Source organism: Physeter macrocephalus, chromosome 15 (genome assembly GCF_002837175.3).
Source record: "Physeter macrocephalus isolate SW-GA chromosome 15, ASM283717v5, whole genome shotgun sequence".
Classification (NCBI taxonomy): Eukaryota; Metazoa; Chordata; class Mammalia; order Artiodactyla; family Physeteridae; genus Physeter; species Physeter macrocephalus.
Window position 1 is genome coordinate 2,240,975 of NC_041228.1, and position 13,838 is coordinate 2,254,812.

At 55.1% G+C, this 13,838-nt stretch overlaps 1 protein-coding gene across 1 annotated transcript in view; it reads right to left on the bottom strand.

Moving 5' to 3' along the window:
• Window positions 1-661: 661 nt before the first annotated feature.
• DENND3 (DENN domain containing 3) overlaps window positions 662-13,838 on the bottom strand; it is a 29,972-nt gene continuing 16,795 nt past the window's right edge. The window contains exons 6-15 of the mRNA XM_055091323.1: window positions 13,091-13,210; window positions 12,607-12,825; window positions 9,823-9,938; window positions 6,893-7,048; window positions 5,271-5,367; window positions 4,354-4,457; window positions 3,607-3,806; window positions 1,554-2,531; window positions 963-1,057; window positions 662-787 (exon numbers count right to left, since the gene is read on the bottom strand). Coding sequence (XP_054947298.1) covers window positions 662-787; window positions 963-1,057; window positions 1,554-2,531; window positions 3,607-3,806; window positions 4,354-4,457; window positions 5,271-5,367; window positions 6,893-7,048; window positions 9,823-9,938; window positions 12,607-12,825; window positions 13,091-13,210 — 2,211 coding nt within the window. The remainder of the gene's footprint in view (window positions 788-962; window positions 1,058-1,553; window positions 2,532-3,606; window positions 3,807-4,353; window positions 4,458-5,270; window positions 5,368-6,892; window positions 7,049-9,822; window positions 9,939-12,606; window positions 12,826-13,090; window positions 13,211-13,838) is intronic.

The following is a 13,838-nucleotide window of genomic DNA, read 5'->3' on the forward strand; positions in this document are numbered from 1 at the left end:
GGTCATCTGAGGATGCCCTCCCGGGAGTCCTTTCACATCCCTGCAAGTCTGGGGCTGCTGGACGGTGCCCACGTGTCCAGCTGTAAGCCACGCTGTCTGGCTCCCGTGGGACACGCTTCTGGCCAAGGAGAGGTGAGAGCTGGGGGGGACAGGCCCTCTCCTCCCAGGAAAAGAGCGCCGCCCAGGCCATCAGCCCCCCGGGCTGTGCAGCAACGGGCTGGGCTGGGGGGAGAGGAAGGAGCCGGCTGCACATCCAGACACCTCGTCACATGAGAACAGCACCCCCGGGTGGATTTCGCCGCGGTACTTCCGGCCCTGAAGCTGGCCCGGTGCTCGTACCCTTGTGTCCTCGCGAGGACCCCGCGCGGGAAGCGGGGGGGGGTGGGCAGGGCCTCCTCTGAGAGCGCTGAGCCCCGCGGCGCCTGCGCCCCACCTCCCGGTGGTCTGGGTGCTGCTGGTTGGCCCCGCGAGAACCTCTGCCCCCAGCGGACTCAGTGCATCCCCCACTGCCCTGCCCACGGGAGCCCCCTGGGCAGCACCAGTCGCCCACAGATGCCCAGGGAGACGAGACTGGCCGGCCAAGACGGGCCACTTCTCCACGGCCGACATAAGGTGACACCACATGGAGGGCCCCATGGGCGCTGGGCCGGCCGCGCCCCCATTACACCGACGGAGGGACCGTGAACGAGCGGCCCCATCCCTCCGCCGGGGGGAAGGCGGCGCACGTGGGTACAGAGAGGCCGGGCAACTCGACAGGAGCCGTGTAACGAGGAAGGGCGTCCCGCACCTGTTACCAGCAAAGCACGGCCTTTCCAGAGGACACAGGGGCTCCCGCACAGGACACGGAAGGAGATCCGACCCGATGGAAAAACGGGCCAGGCTGTGCCGCGCAGCTCCAAGGAGAGAGGCCCGGACGCCCCGAGCACAGGTACCGACGCTCAGCGCGAGGCCACCTTGCTCACCGAACCGCAGAACGCTTCAGACGACCGCACCCCGCGCTGCCCAGGAGGTGGGGCTGGGCAGCTCCCCGTGCTGCAGCCCCGCCTTGAGGGACCTGCTGCGGGGATGGAAGCTCCCACCCGACGGGGCTGCTCGCACCATCCTAGAGAAAGCCATCCACGCCCCGGGCGCAGGCTGCGAGCCTCACTCGTCAGCATCGGGACAGGCGGACATGACCAAGGGTACAGGCCAACACGCTGCGCCGCCCTCACGTGCACAACACCGTCGGCCGCAAAGGCACGGCGAGACGCCCGTGAGCACCACGGACGCGCTTTGAAAATGCATACCGACACACACGTGGCGCGCGAGTCACGTAGAGTTTACAAACACACGAATCCTATGTTCTGCTTGTGGGCGCGTCCACAGGCCGCAAATGCGTAAGAACTTGGTCCGAAGGGGAAGGTCAAGTTTGGGACAGTGTCCCTCTGAGGAGGGAGGGGCGGAAAGGGTTCTGCACCAACCAGACGACTGCAGTAAACGTGGGCAACAAAAGCAGCGGGGGGGGCTTCCCTGGTGGCGCAGTGGTTGCGCGTCCGCCTGCCGATGCAGGGGAACCGGGTTCGCGCCCCGGTATGGGAGGATCCCACGTGCCGCGGAGCGGCTGGGCCCGTGAGCCATGGCCGCTGAGCCTGCGCGTCCGGAGCCTGTGCTCCGCGACGGGAGAGGCCACGGCAGTGAGAGGCCCGCGTACCGCCAAAAAAAAAAAAAAAAAAAAAAAAAAAAAGCAGCGGGGGTGGAGGTGCCTGAAACATTCCGGCTGGAGCCATGCGTCCCCACGTGGGAGCAAGAGGTCAGCACACAGCGAGCAACCCCCAGGACGGGAGGGATGCCATTAAGCGTCGCCAGACCCTCCATCCCCACCCCCTTCCCAGAGCCTCGGCCAGCCCCCGCGTCCGACGCGCCGCGCCCAGGAAGCAGGTAAAGCCCTCGCCCGCCGCGCAAGGCTCTTCCCGGCTGGGCCGACCTGCCCCCGAGGGTCTGCGCTGCCCACCCCGCGGGCATCCTCCTACCTACGGTTAATGCCTCGAAGAGCCGGTGTATGATGCCGGCGTCCTTCACGATGCCCGACTCCTGCACCCTCCTCACGAAGTCGTCCAGCTGCATGTGCTTCTTGGGCAGCTCGAAGTTCTTGACGCGGTCGTCGGCCTTGGGGGCGTCCTCGGGCTTGTCCACGACCTCACTGATGAGCCGGCGCAGCTCGGGCATCCGCTCGGCCTGCGCGCGCTCGGGCGCCGACAGGGACTCCACCGTCCTCCGGACGAGGTCGGTGGGAAAGATGCGCACGTCCGTCTTGTACAGGCTCTGGAAGTCCAGGAGGGCGCCCAGCAGCTGGCCCTGCATCAGCTGGACGAGCCCTCGCAGGTAGAAGTACCTCGCCAGCAGCACCGAGTTCTCGGGGGCCAGCGAGTCCATGGCCTTGCTCAGCTGGGCCACGCAGTCCGCGTGGAAGGCCTGCACACACTGGCCCACCAGTGGAAAGTGGATTTCCGGGATCTTGAAGGTGTATGTCAACTTGGGGGGCACGTCCAGAACTGAGGAGTGAAGGGGAGATGACCGGTTAGCACAGACCTTAGAAACAGACACGCGTTCCCACCCCCTCACTCTGCCTGGGGCCGTTTCTGTGCCTTGGGTGCAGCGTGGAGCAGGATGCCCCGTGCCTCTTCCAGAAAGCTCCACGTGCCCCACGCTGAACGGGGCCCCTCACGGCTCCCACGGCACAAATAATGTTATTCGTTAAAACTGCTGACGCTACGGTGGAACGCGTGGCGGTGAGTCTTTGTCGAAGGACTAAGCTAATAACCCGGGCCGAGACGCACCCGCCAGGCCGGGTAAGCCCTCCCAGAGAGCTGGTTCGTTTACTTTAACGGCAGCTCTGCGCCGTGGGTACTGTTACCACGCCCATCTCCCAGGGTGGGGACCGAGGCCTCCCCGGGTCCCCGGTACACAGCTACCGTGTACCCCAGGATCACACAGCCAGGAAGCAGCTGTGTAGGGGACTCAGACCCACCAGGAGCCTCCAGGTGGTCAGTAAGGTCTTTTCATTTGAACACATGGCCCCTCCTGGCATCGCCGGCACCATCCCCACTCAGCCTCGAGCTCTCCCGCGAACGCGCCAGGAGGTAGCAGCTGGTACTGCTGCCTCAGCCCGAGGCAGCAGCCACTGGGGGCCCGTGCAGCTCACGGCGCTGGCCTCACTGCGGTTTCTCCCACGGGCAATGGCTTCCTCTGTACCCCCAGCCCCTAGGAAGGGCCTGGCAATCGCTGGGGGCCTAAGAGTTGTTGCATCCCCTTAGACGGTCATATACGTAAACACGTATCTCCTATGTACACGTACACGTACGTGCACACACACACACACACACACACAAGTGTGAAAACAGTGGGATGGGGCGATGGAAAATACAGGCGAGAAATCGCCTTCTGTAACGAACACAGCCTGCAAAATGAATATTCTAAAAATATTTCCAATGACTAAACTGCCAGAAAAACAACAGCAAAAAACCCCCCACTCCCTTCTACTGAGACGGGCTTTGGTTTCTTTCAGCGACTGGCAGCATCAGAATCCAGCGAGCGAGAAAAGCCACAGCACGGGCGCGGCCGGACCACCTGAGCAGCCGCCTCCACGGTCCTCGGCACGCATCTTCCGCAGCGACGAGTTCCGGGGCGGCAGCTCGGGCGCCGTGATGTCCTGCAGGTTGGGCATGCTGACCACCATGCGCCTGTGAGCTCCGTGCGGGGCTGAGGACTTCCGGCCGGCCATCTTCTCAACGGTGGGTCTTCTGGGACTCAGCAGCACCCCGCCTCCCCTGCGTGGAAAAACCCAACACCTCGCAGACGCAGCAGCGGCTGAAGCACGGGCTCGACCGGGCACCCTCCCCAACGCGGTGACCAGAATCCAGCATCCCCACACCGAGTGGGAAACGGCGGGCACGCTCCAGGCCCTCCCACGTGCAGTGAAGGCTGTACACAGTCCACACCCCAGGAGAAGCCGCAACACACAGAACAAACGCGGGCGTCACTGACAGCCGATACGCGTTCCAGGGGTTCAGGAAAAGCGTCACGGAAGAGGCGGGAAATGGGGACGATGTGGGGAGAGAAAGAGAAGGAGGACGGGGAGAAACAGCACAAAGACCCAGAGCTGCCACTGCAGGTACGTTCAGCGTCCCCCCCGCCCCCAACCAGGAAACAGAAACGCACGGGGAGGAGCCTGACGTGTTCCCCGACTCGTTATGAATTTCTAAACGTGAGACTTCTCTGATCGAATTTATCATTTATCCTTCCAAACAAAACTGTGCTCCTCGAGCACACTGACGCCCAAGGAGTCGTGCGCCCTTTAGAACGTAACATGCAAACCTGTCCTCTTCGGACTGCGTGTGGAGGTCCATCTGGGCAAAGGCGTCCACCTTTCTGCTGAGCCGAGCCTTGAGGAAAGCATGGAACATGTAGGTATCCAAGACCTGGAACAGACGCCGAGGGGTGGGTTATTGCGCCTGCTCCACGGCCCTTTCCTCCCTGAGCGGCCAGGGCACCTGCAGCCACTGCACGAGTGGCCCTTCCTGACCCACCGAGGCCTCTCGCCAGCACCTGTGGACAAAAGCGCCCAGACACAGGTAGCTTTCTTCATTTATCATAATCTAAGACTTCCCTTCAATCCTTCACCAGCCAATCTCAAAGAATCAGCCACTCTTTGCATTTGAAAAACCACAGAAAGTTCAAAAGCCCAAACCACCCTGCCCCCCACCCCACCCCCGGGACAGCAGCAGCCACAGTCCCTGTGTTTCGTCATGGATTCTGGTGTCTCCTGGGGACGGCAGCCTCCCTAACGCTCCGCACCTCACAGCCAGCGCACCCCGTCTCCAGACTCACACGCAACAATCTCCAAGTCGGCTCCCAGGGAGTGTGGATGCTGCCCGGCCCCGGGAAGGGGGGCGGTGATGGGAAGGGCATGGAATTGTGCAGCATGATGGAAAGGTTCTAGATCCAGACTGAGGAAGGGGCGACCAGGTACACGCCTTGGTCAAAACTCTGCACACGCTATACTTAAAATGGGTGCATTCTATGTAAATCCCACTCTAAAAAGCCAATTTAAAAAAATCAGAGCTGGCCAAAGGATCAGAAGAAACCACACTAAAACAAACTTTTAGAAAAGCTAAAACACTGAATAAAATATTAACAGATACCGGAAACACTTGACTTGAAAAATACCCTAGATACAGAAAAGGGCAAAGGATCGACTATACACATGCACACAAACCCCACACACCTCTTACCTGTTTATAAAACTGCTGGTCCCCTGGAGCTCTTGTTTTGAGAAACTCTTCACTATTGAACACCCTATGTTCATAATTTAAGTGATTCTTCACTTCCCTGATGAAGAAAGATAGTCTAGGTGTTGAAATATTTTTAAATACATGAAAAACACATTGCTGTCAGCAGAAAAACAGTAACAAGAAATACACACTTTGAAAAGCCCTGTCTGTAGGAACAGTATTCTGAGCGCTGAGGGACACGGTTTGGATGTATTTTGTGGTCGGGCTTTCTCGTCACTTCAAGCACAGCTTTCCTCCAACTGGAATGAAGCTCAGGGCTGGGGGATGTCTGTCTTCTTCGAGCCCCCTAGCTCCTTATGCAAATGAAGACACAATCATCCATAACTGTTCATACAAATAAAACTGAGTTCAGGGTGGTGACACAGGAAGGGCACCCAGACTCTGAGCACGTCTGACCCTCGCCGGCCACTTCCCCATCCTACATCGTGGGGACTTGGGCACATGACCCCGATCTACCGTGATAGCCTACCAATAGAATCAGTAATCCTACAGGGCATATTCAGGACGTAGCACGTTCGACGTTTTCCTTATCTTGTGAGGGGAAAAATTACCTCATCTGATATCGTCTTTTCTTTTTAATGAACTAAACTCATCAAGTTTGCAGGGTATTAAAAAAAAAAAAACCCTTCATGAAGATTTCATATTAAAAGAACAAAAGGAAAACTACATTTCTACAACCACACAAATTATACTGCTCTGAGCAAAGAGCTAATACAACCCATCTATAACATGACATCCCATTTTTCCCTAATAAATCGTTTGCTTACATAAATATAGACAGCAAAAGAATACAACCATTAACATGTTGATTTTGAAAGAATCACACTGAGTGTCATCAAGTCGGCCGGCTCTGGTCTAAAGACCCCTCCCAGGCAGGGTCTGTCCAGACCAGAAGGGGACCTGGTGTCGCCACCTTCCCTGCCACACGACCCCGGGGGGAGAGGGTGGGAGGGAGGGAGGGAGGGAGGGAGGGAGGGAGGGAGGGAGGGAGGGAGAGAGAGAGAAGAGGCTGCAAGACAAAGCAGAGAAGAGAGAGTTGGAAGAAAGAAAAGGCCTGAAGGCTTTGCCACCAATAACTTCTTCACAAAGGTGTAATATAAGTGTAGGCATATATTTATCATTATGTTCCTTAAATGACTGCACATTTAGGCCAGAAATAGCCACTCGACGCCTGCACTATATCACACTGAAGTAAACACACCGTACTGTCTATTTAACTGATTCAGCTCACGGGCTAGTTCCCAACAGCACACAATAGATGTTCACGGTGACAGTGACAGGAAGAAAGAAGAAAAGTTGCTAACGGGGGCCAGTCCTGGGTGCTCCAGCCTGGGCTCTCCCGTGGGCGGGCTTCATTCCCGAAATGATCCGCCTGTCTCCCTACCCGGGTCTGACCATCCAAGGTGGTCATTCGCAAGAGAGACGAGGGGGTGGCAAGGCCCCAGGCAGGGTAACCACACTCCCAGGATCCTCCTGGAGGCAGGGGCCTCTCTCTCATCAGTCCTGGATTTCAGTCCCTGAGCTTTGGGGCCGTGGCCAGACGCTGGAGATGTTTTAAATACCTGAAGATGCAGACGAGCAGCTGCAGGGTGATCTGCTGGATCTGGCAGTTGAGCCGCTGCTGCCAGGCCCGCCTGCAGGCTCGCCCCTCGTTCAGGTCTGTGCTGGCGCAGAGGTGAGCGAGGTCCAGCTCATGGTGCATCTGAAGGCTCTGGACCCTGGAAAGGAACAGAGGGACACTGACCACAGCCCAGGCCGTATCACGTGACCGACTGCTGCTTACCGGCCCGAGAGAAGCCTCCAGGAAGAGGTAAGTTAACACTCTCAGGACACTCAGACTCCCTATCAATAACGGCGGGGGGCGGGGGGGGAGGGTGTCTTTACAAATACATCCCTGTTGGGAGTTTATTCACCTCCCAGCACAAACGGCTCATTAGTGCAGAACTCACAAAGGCCTCGTCTTTGGACCACGCACGTCTTTACACAAGCTGAGTGTCCTGTCCTCCTTTGCAGACACCTGCCCTTCCATGACGGCCAAAGGGCTTCCAGTGGGTCTGGGAGGGACGGCGCAGCTTCCCAGCTCGCAGTGTTTTCATCACACAGGATCCTGGCCTCCCCAGCACTGCCCAAGGCTGCACTTCTACATGAGACTTTGGACACCAAGGAGCAAGTCTGAGGCTTTAAATATGCAAAGTAAACCCACCCAACAGTATCCAAAGGTCAGGTGGGGCAGAGGGGACCCGGTGCACACAACACCCTGATCATGATGAGGAAGACAGCACGGCAGTGGGCGGCCAGGCACAGGGGCGTCTCAGGGAAGAAGGGCGCTGCTGCCCCTCGTCCCTCCCGGCAGATACCGAGTGTGGACACTCGTCACCCCAGACCCCGTGGGGAGACCCGCTGCCACGGCCCAGACCGCGGTCCCAGAGCCCTTCACAGACGAGCCACCGACCACGCACGGGTCAGTTCACAGTTTCAACAGCCCCCCACGGTGAGCCTGAGACTCCACGTCCCGCTGTCTGGGGGCCTGGCCGAGCGAGAATCCAACCCCCAGGTACGTTCTAGGATTCTAACAATAACATGAGGGCAGAGGTAAGATCCCATCTTACTGGGGACGCGCCACCCAAGCACACTCTTGAGAAGCTGCACCCAACGCTGGCAAACACCAGTCCTGGAAAGTCACCCTCTGCGAGTCTGGGGACCGTGGACTTGGCTTATCAGAAAGTGACTGGATGATGAGGAAGGGGCACTTCACCTTCGGCGTTCACGCAGGGAGACGCTCCCACCCGGGCCCCTGGCTGGGTCCCCTGAGCACCGCCCGCCAGCCGCACAGGACTCCACACCCCGAGCCCGGACTCCGCTTGGGGAGTTTCATAAATTTTTTGAAGACGGAAGGAACAATAATGAAGATGGCACTCCCATGTACTTTGTACAAACCATCCAGATAGAAGAAATCACTGATACCAAGGTGTTATAGGCTGAATTGTGTCCCCCCAGATTCCTAGGTTGGAGTCCTAACCCCCAGCACCTCAGAGTGTGACTGTGTTTGGAGACGGGGCCTTTAAGGAGGTAATTAAGTTAAAATGAGGTCACAAGGGTGGACCTAATCCAATATGACTGGTGTCCCTATAAGGGGAGATTAGAACACGGACACCTACGGAGGGACGACCACGTGAGGACACAGGGAGAAGACAGTCATCTACACACCAAAAAGAGAGGCCTCAGGAGGAACCAACTCTGCCAACACCTTGATCTCGGACTTCCAGCCTCCAGGACTGGGAGACAATAAACGTCTGTTGCTTAGGTGGTGTTTGTTACAGCAGCACTCGCTGACTAATACACAGGTAAGAGGCAGAAATGAGAAAAGCCAAGTCAGGGAGCCAACACAGAACCACCCGTTCCTTCCCCTCCTCTCAGGCCTCAGCTCTTCCCACATCCGACCTCCAGCAGGCAAAGTAGAGGGGAAGAGTCGGCACTGATAAAAGACGGGCTGCGTCACCAGCTCCTCCAGAGCAGCAGAGTCCAGCTACTTGACGACAGCCGGGAGTACCTGCTGCACTAGCCCCCTGCCCCCCGCCCTCCACAGGTCCCACCACGAGCTTCGTGCCAGGCCTGCCCGTAGTCCACACACGAGCGGGAGGACTAAAAGCAGGATCTCTCGCACCACCATCTGATTAGATTCCAAAGGGGGAAACGTCCTCTGCAGGTCCACCTGAGGGAACCCTGGCTTTGCCCCGACCCACCTGCCCCAGATGCACCTTCGTCCCAGCGTAAATAGTAATCACACCTCCTTTGACCCCCCCTGAAAGAAGTACATGGGACAGTCCCCGCCAGGCCTCTCCCATCACCACAGAGGCCGCAGGGCCTGCAGAGCCTACAACAATTATTATCTGCCCTTTTTAGAAAAAGTTTGTCTTGCCTCATCTCAGCCAATGAAGTGTAGTCGTAGAGCCGGAAAACCACAAAGAGCCACAAAACAGATATGAAAAAATAAGAGCGCTAAGAGAGCGCTGGGTAGGGGGGTGGGGGGGGTGAAAGGGGAAGATAGCTTCCTGCCCAGGGAAGGACGGTGGATCACGGCCGTCAGGGGCCCCCGACTGACAGTGCCATGGGGCAGAGGCCACATCTGTTTGCTCATTATATACATACTCTGCCCAATGCATTGGATACATATCTGGTGAGTGGATAAATGAATGAATGAAGGAAGGAAGGAATGAAGGACAGAGAAAGAACTTCAGAGATCACAGGCGCAGAAGAGGATCGAGAGGTGTCCCGGGGGTGTGACCCTCCCCTGGCCTGGGGCCATCGTTAGTATTTAGACAAGACTGGAATGAAGACAAATGACTTTTATTTTTAAATATTCACAAACAATTTCCAAACTACTAAATATTACATAAACCATCTGTTAATATAAGATTGGAAGAGATACTTGAAATTGGCAAGTATGAACCTGAACAAGATTCTTCCAAATACCTACTATTTCCCCCCTTACCTCTGAATAAAAGTCTGTGCCGCCAGGAGAGGGATGTCAGGAACGTCAACGTCCTCATCGTTACAGTAGGTGATGCTCCCGGTGTCAATGTTTATCAGAATTAAATCATCGGCTTCCTATAAAATAAGTTTGTAAAGATCGGAGTAAGAATCTGAATTTGTATACATCTTTGAAAACACAAAGATACACTTTGCATTCACCAAGGTCGTGTCATCGATAATTAAATTATCGTATCTAAGATGCACACAAAGGCTTATATTATCTACCAGAAAAATGCAGTGTATACCATGAGTTAGGTTAACAAGCTAATTTGATTAAAAATGCCTCTTTGAGTCAAGGTTCCAACACACGAGGTCAGGCCTTCACCCACCCTTGTGCAAACACTCCATGTACCACTTCAGCTCCTGAGTTCTACACTTCAAGTGTCCCAGGAACATGACGCCAGAATCCTCCCCAGCTTTCATGCTGGGCGGGCCTCTCAACACGCGTTTCATGGCACGTGAAATACGCACAAACACGTCTCCCAGAGCAGAGCGCTAAACCAGCAGGGGACAGGCCGCGCTGGTGAGCACGGACGCTGAGTTTTTACAAGGACCCCTTCTGAGCCCCCAGCACAGCGAGAAGACATCCAAACCCCAAAACACTTTCAGTCAAGACCTGCTGCTTTGCCCTAAAAACCTCCCAGAACAGGTAAACCGCTAAAACGACTTCCTTTGTGACTGCGGACTGGAATCAAGTAAACACGTCTGCAAGTCTCCCTCCCGAAGGGGCTGAAACAAGACGGTTTTTCCCCTAATGACTGAAAAAAACCCCACAAGTTTGAACTACAAAGTATGCCTATTTTTTCCTCATTTGCGAGGGTGACGTTTTTCCATTCCTTCCATGAGGTCTGAATGGCCTTTTCCCAAAGTGTGTTTGTCCCCTGGTGAGTCATAGGTTCTGCCAACAACACAGACTTCCAGGAGGGGCGCTGGGCTTGGCCAGGATTTGCTCTAAAACGCCAGGAAAAAACTGGATGGTGGCTGAGGACAGAGAGGGGTGCACGGCATCCTTTCCACTCCTGTCTCAGCTTTTGCGTACACTTAGAAATTTTCAAAATAAAGAGTTAAACACAACATTGTAAATCAACTATACTCTAATAAAAATTTAAAAATAATAAGAAGTTAAATGAGAACCTACCCTGTACCAACTACCAATAAGCACAAGGAAAAGTGCTGCTAGTCATTGGGGAAACGCACATCAAAACTACCCAGCAGGAGGATTAGAATCGAAAAGACAGAAGACAAGCATTAGGAGGAGGTGCGGAAATCGGAGCGCCCTCTGCTGGAGGGAGGGTGTCTGGGGCAGCAGCGGGGAACAACAGCCTGGACGTTTCTCAAATGGTTAAACACGGTGCTAGCACCTGACCCGGAAATTCCTCTCCTAGGTACGTACCAAGGTAAATGAACGCATGTCCACACAAAACCTTGTACAGGAGTGTTCACAGCTGCATTATTCACAGCTGTGGTCAAAGCGTCGCAACAACCCCAAATGTTCTCAGCTCCTGAATGGATAAACAACCGTGGCCTCTTCATTCAAGGGAATCCTACCCGGCAATAAAAATAACGTGCTGCTGCACGGATGAACCTCAAAAAACATGCTGCTGAGTGAAAGAAGCCAGTCATAGAAGACCACGCATTGAACGATTCAATTTACGTAAAATCCATGTATACACAACAGGCAACTCCACAGAGACAGAAAGTAGATGGTGGTCGCCAGGGTCTGGGGGGGTTGGGGGATGACTGCTATCACGTGCAGGGTTTCTTTGTGGGCTGACCAAAGAGTCTACAATTAGTTGTCACAGCTCTACCAAGTTCCTAAAGCCACTGAGTTGTACAGTTAAGTCCGGGAAACTCTGTGGTATGCAAATTGTGTCCGAAAAAAAGCTGTTTTAAGAAAACCCAACCTGCTCTTCCCGCCGGCAATGTCACACTTTATTACAAACCTGTGGCATGAGCTCCCCTTCGAAATGCACCCCATCAGCACAGCAGTAAAAACAGCTGCTGCATTTTAAGCACTTACTGTATGCCAGGCTGCTCTCCTGGCCCCTTGACGCTGCCATAACGATGCGGCCAGCACACCCCCTGTCCTTTCACGACCAGGACGCTGAAGGCCTAACACCCTGACACAGGTCAGCCCCCAAGCTGAATCCAGTAAAGGGCCACTGGATTCAGCAAGGCCCACGGACCCCCTGGACACCGAGCAATACACTGCATGCACCTGCATTCTTCTAGGAAGTAGGTCCACGGTTTTAATGAACAACAGAAGCTTAATCCAAAAAGTGAAAATGGAAAATATGGAGTGATAACAATGGTGGCTCCCAACCACGAAGCCCAGTCACCTGCCAGGCAGGACAGGGGACATTCCTTAGCCAGAGCCCTGCCTGGGAGGCCGAGGCCATGCCCACTTCACAGATGAGGAGACTGAGGCTTAGCAAAAGCCAGTAAGTCACTCAGGGTCACAGAACTAGTAAGCAGCAGAGGTGAGACTTGAAATCAGTTCCCTCGACTCCAACGCCTGCCCTCACCTCCCTGAAAACCCTGGAAGCCATGAATTTAAGTGGCCTGAGAAGTGGCATCAGGGTGTGGCCTTGAGGACAAGGAGGTAGCACTAGCACCCTGTGATGGAGTGACCGCGGGCCTCTGCGCCCGCCCACACCGCAGGGCACCTCCCAGCAGCTTCCCACGCGTCCCCGCAAAGCGCCCACGTGAGTTAATGCTCTGAATCCAGCGGCGGGTGCCTAACCTTGCTGACTTCTTCAAAGTGGTCCAGGTGGCAGCCCATGAGAAAGGACGTGGGCGCCATGACGAAGTCCAGCATCTGTCGCGACAGGATGGGGACGAAGGTGTGCTGCCACTGCAGGGGGTGCAGGTAGGCCATGAAGCACTCAGCCACGAGCGTCAGCAGGGCCCAGCTGGACGAGAAGAACACGACGTGCTGCTCCGTCAGAAGGCAGGTTAGGATCTGGGGAAGCAACAACACCGCGAGCAAGCCTGAAACACTGTGAGGGCGCTACCCAACGAGGCCGGGCGCGGGGCAGCTTCCACCCTGCTGTCCCCGCTCCACTTGCCAGGACCAAAGCCACCTGACCCCAGAAAAGTGCTGCCTGCAAACAGCGTGCTCTGCGGTGAATGTCGGCTTTAAGCAAAAGGATAAGTGTTCTGAGTAGTTTTGATGCCCCAGTAAGCCAGTTAGCATGAGATGCTCACAGGTGTGGAAGGATGCGTACCTCTAGCACCTTCTCAGGTCTGAAGCGCAGTAAGGGCAGGTGAAGGTCCAGGTCGATGAGGGGGCTTTCGGGGTCCGCTCTCGAGGGAAATACGATCTGTAGAGGTTTCATGTTCAATATCTGCAATGACCAATTTCCATCATTAGCTCAGGGAGCTGCTCCCAGAGGAGGCTGAAGGCACTGAAATTCACCATTTTGGCTCAGAAAGCGTCTGAATTAGAAAACACTTCTGGAGACTCATGCTGTCACCTTCAATGTCACAGAGAAACAAAACAGTCTAGAGATGGTAAACAGAACTGCCAGGAATGTTTCATAATGAATTGAGGACTTAATGTCTTTTTCAGCCAAACTCCCTTAAACTCTTTAATTAATTAGGAAACAGTTCCTTGACAAAACAAAGATAAACGGCCTCCAGATATCCAGCCCAACGAGCACAAACTCTAAATCAAGCACGTTCAAACTAATCTTAACCAGGATGCATTATTCTCGGTTACTATTTATTACGTATTCGCTTATATTTTCAATTTAACAGTCAAAGCTCCTTGAAGACATGGAATTCACAAAAAAATGTTAACGACACTTTATTTTTCTAAATGAGGGTATTTTTAAATGACACTTCAGGGCTTCCCTGGTGGCGCAGTGATTGAGAGTCCGCCTGCCGATGCAGGGGATGCGGGTTCGTGCCCTGGTCCGGGAAGATCCCACGTGCCGCGGAGCGGCTGGGCCCGTGAGCCGTGGCCGCTGAGCC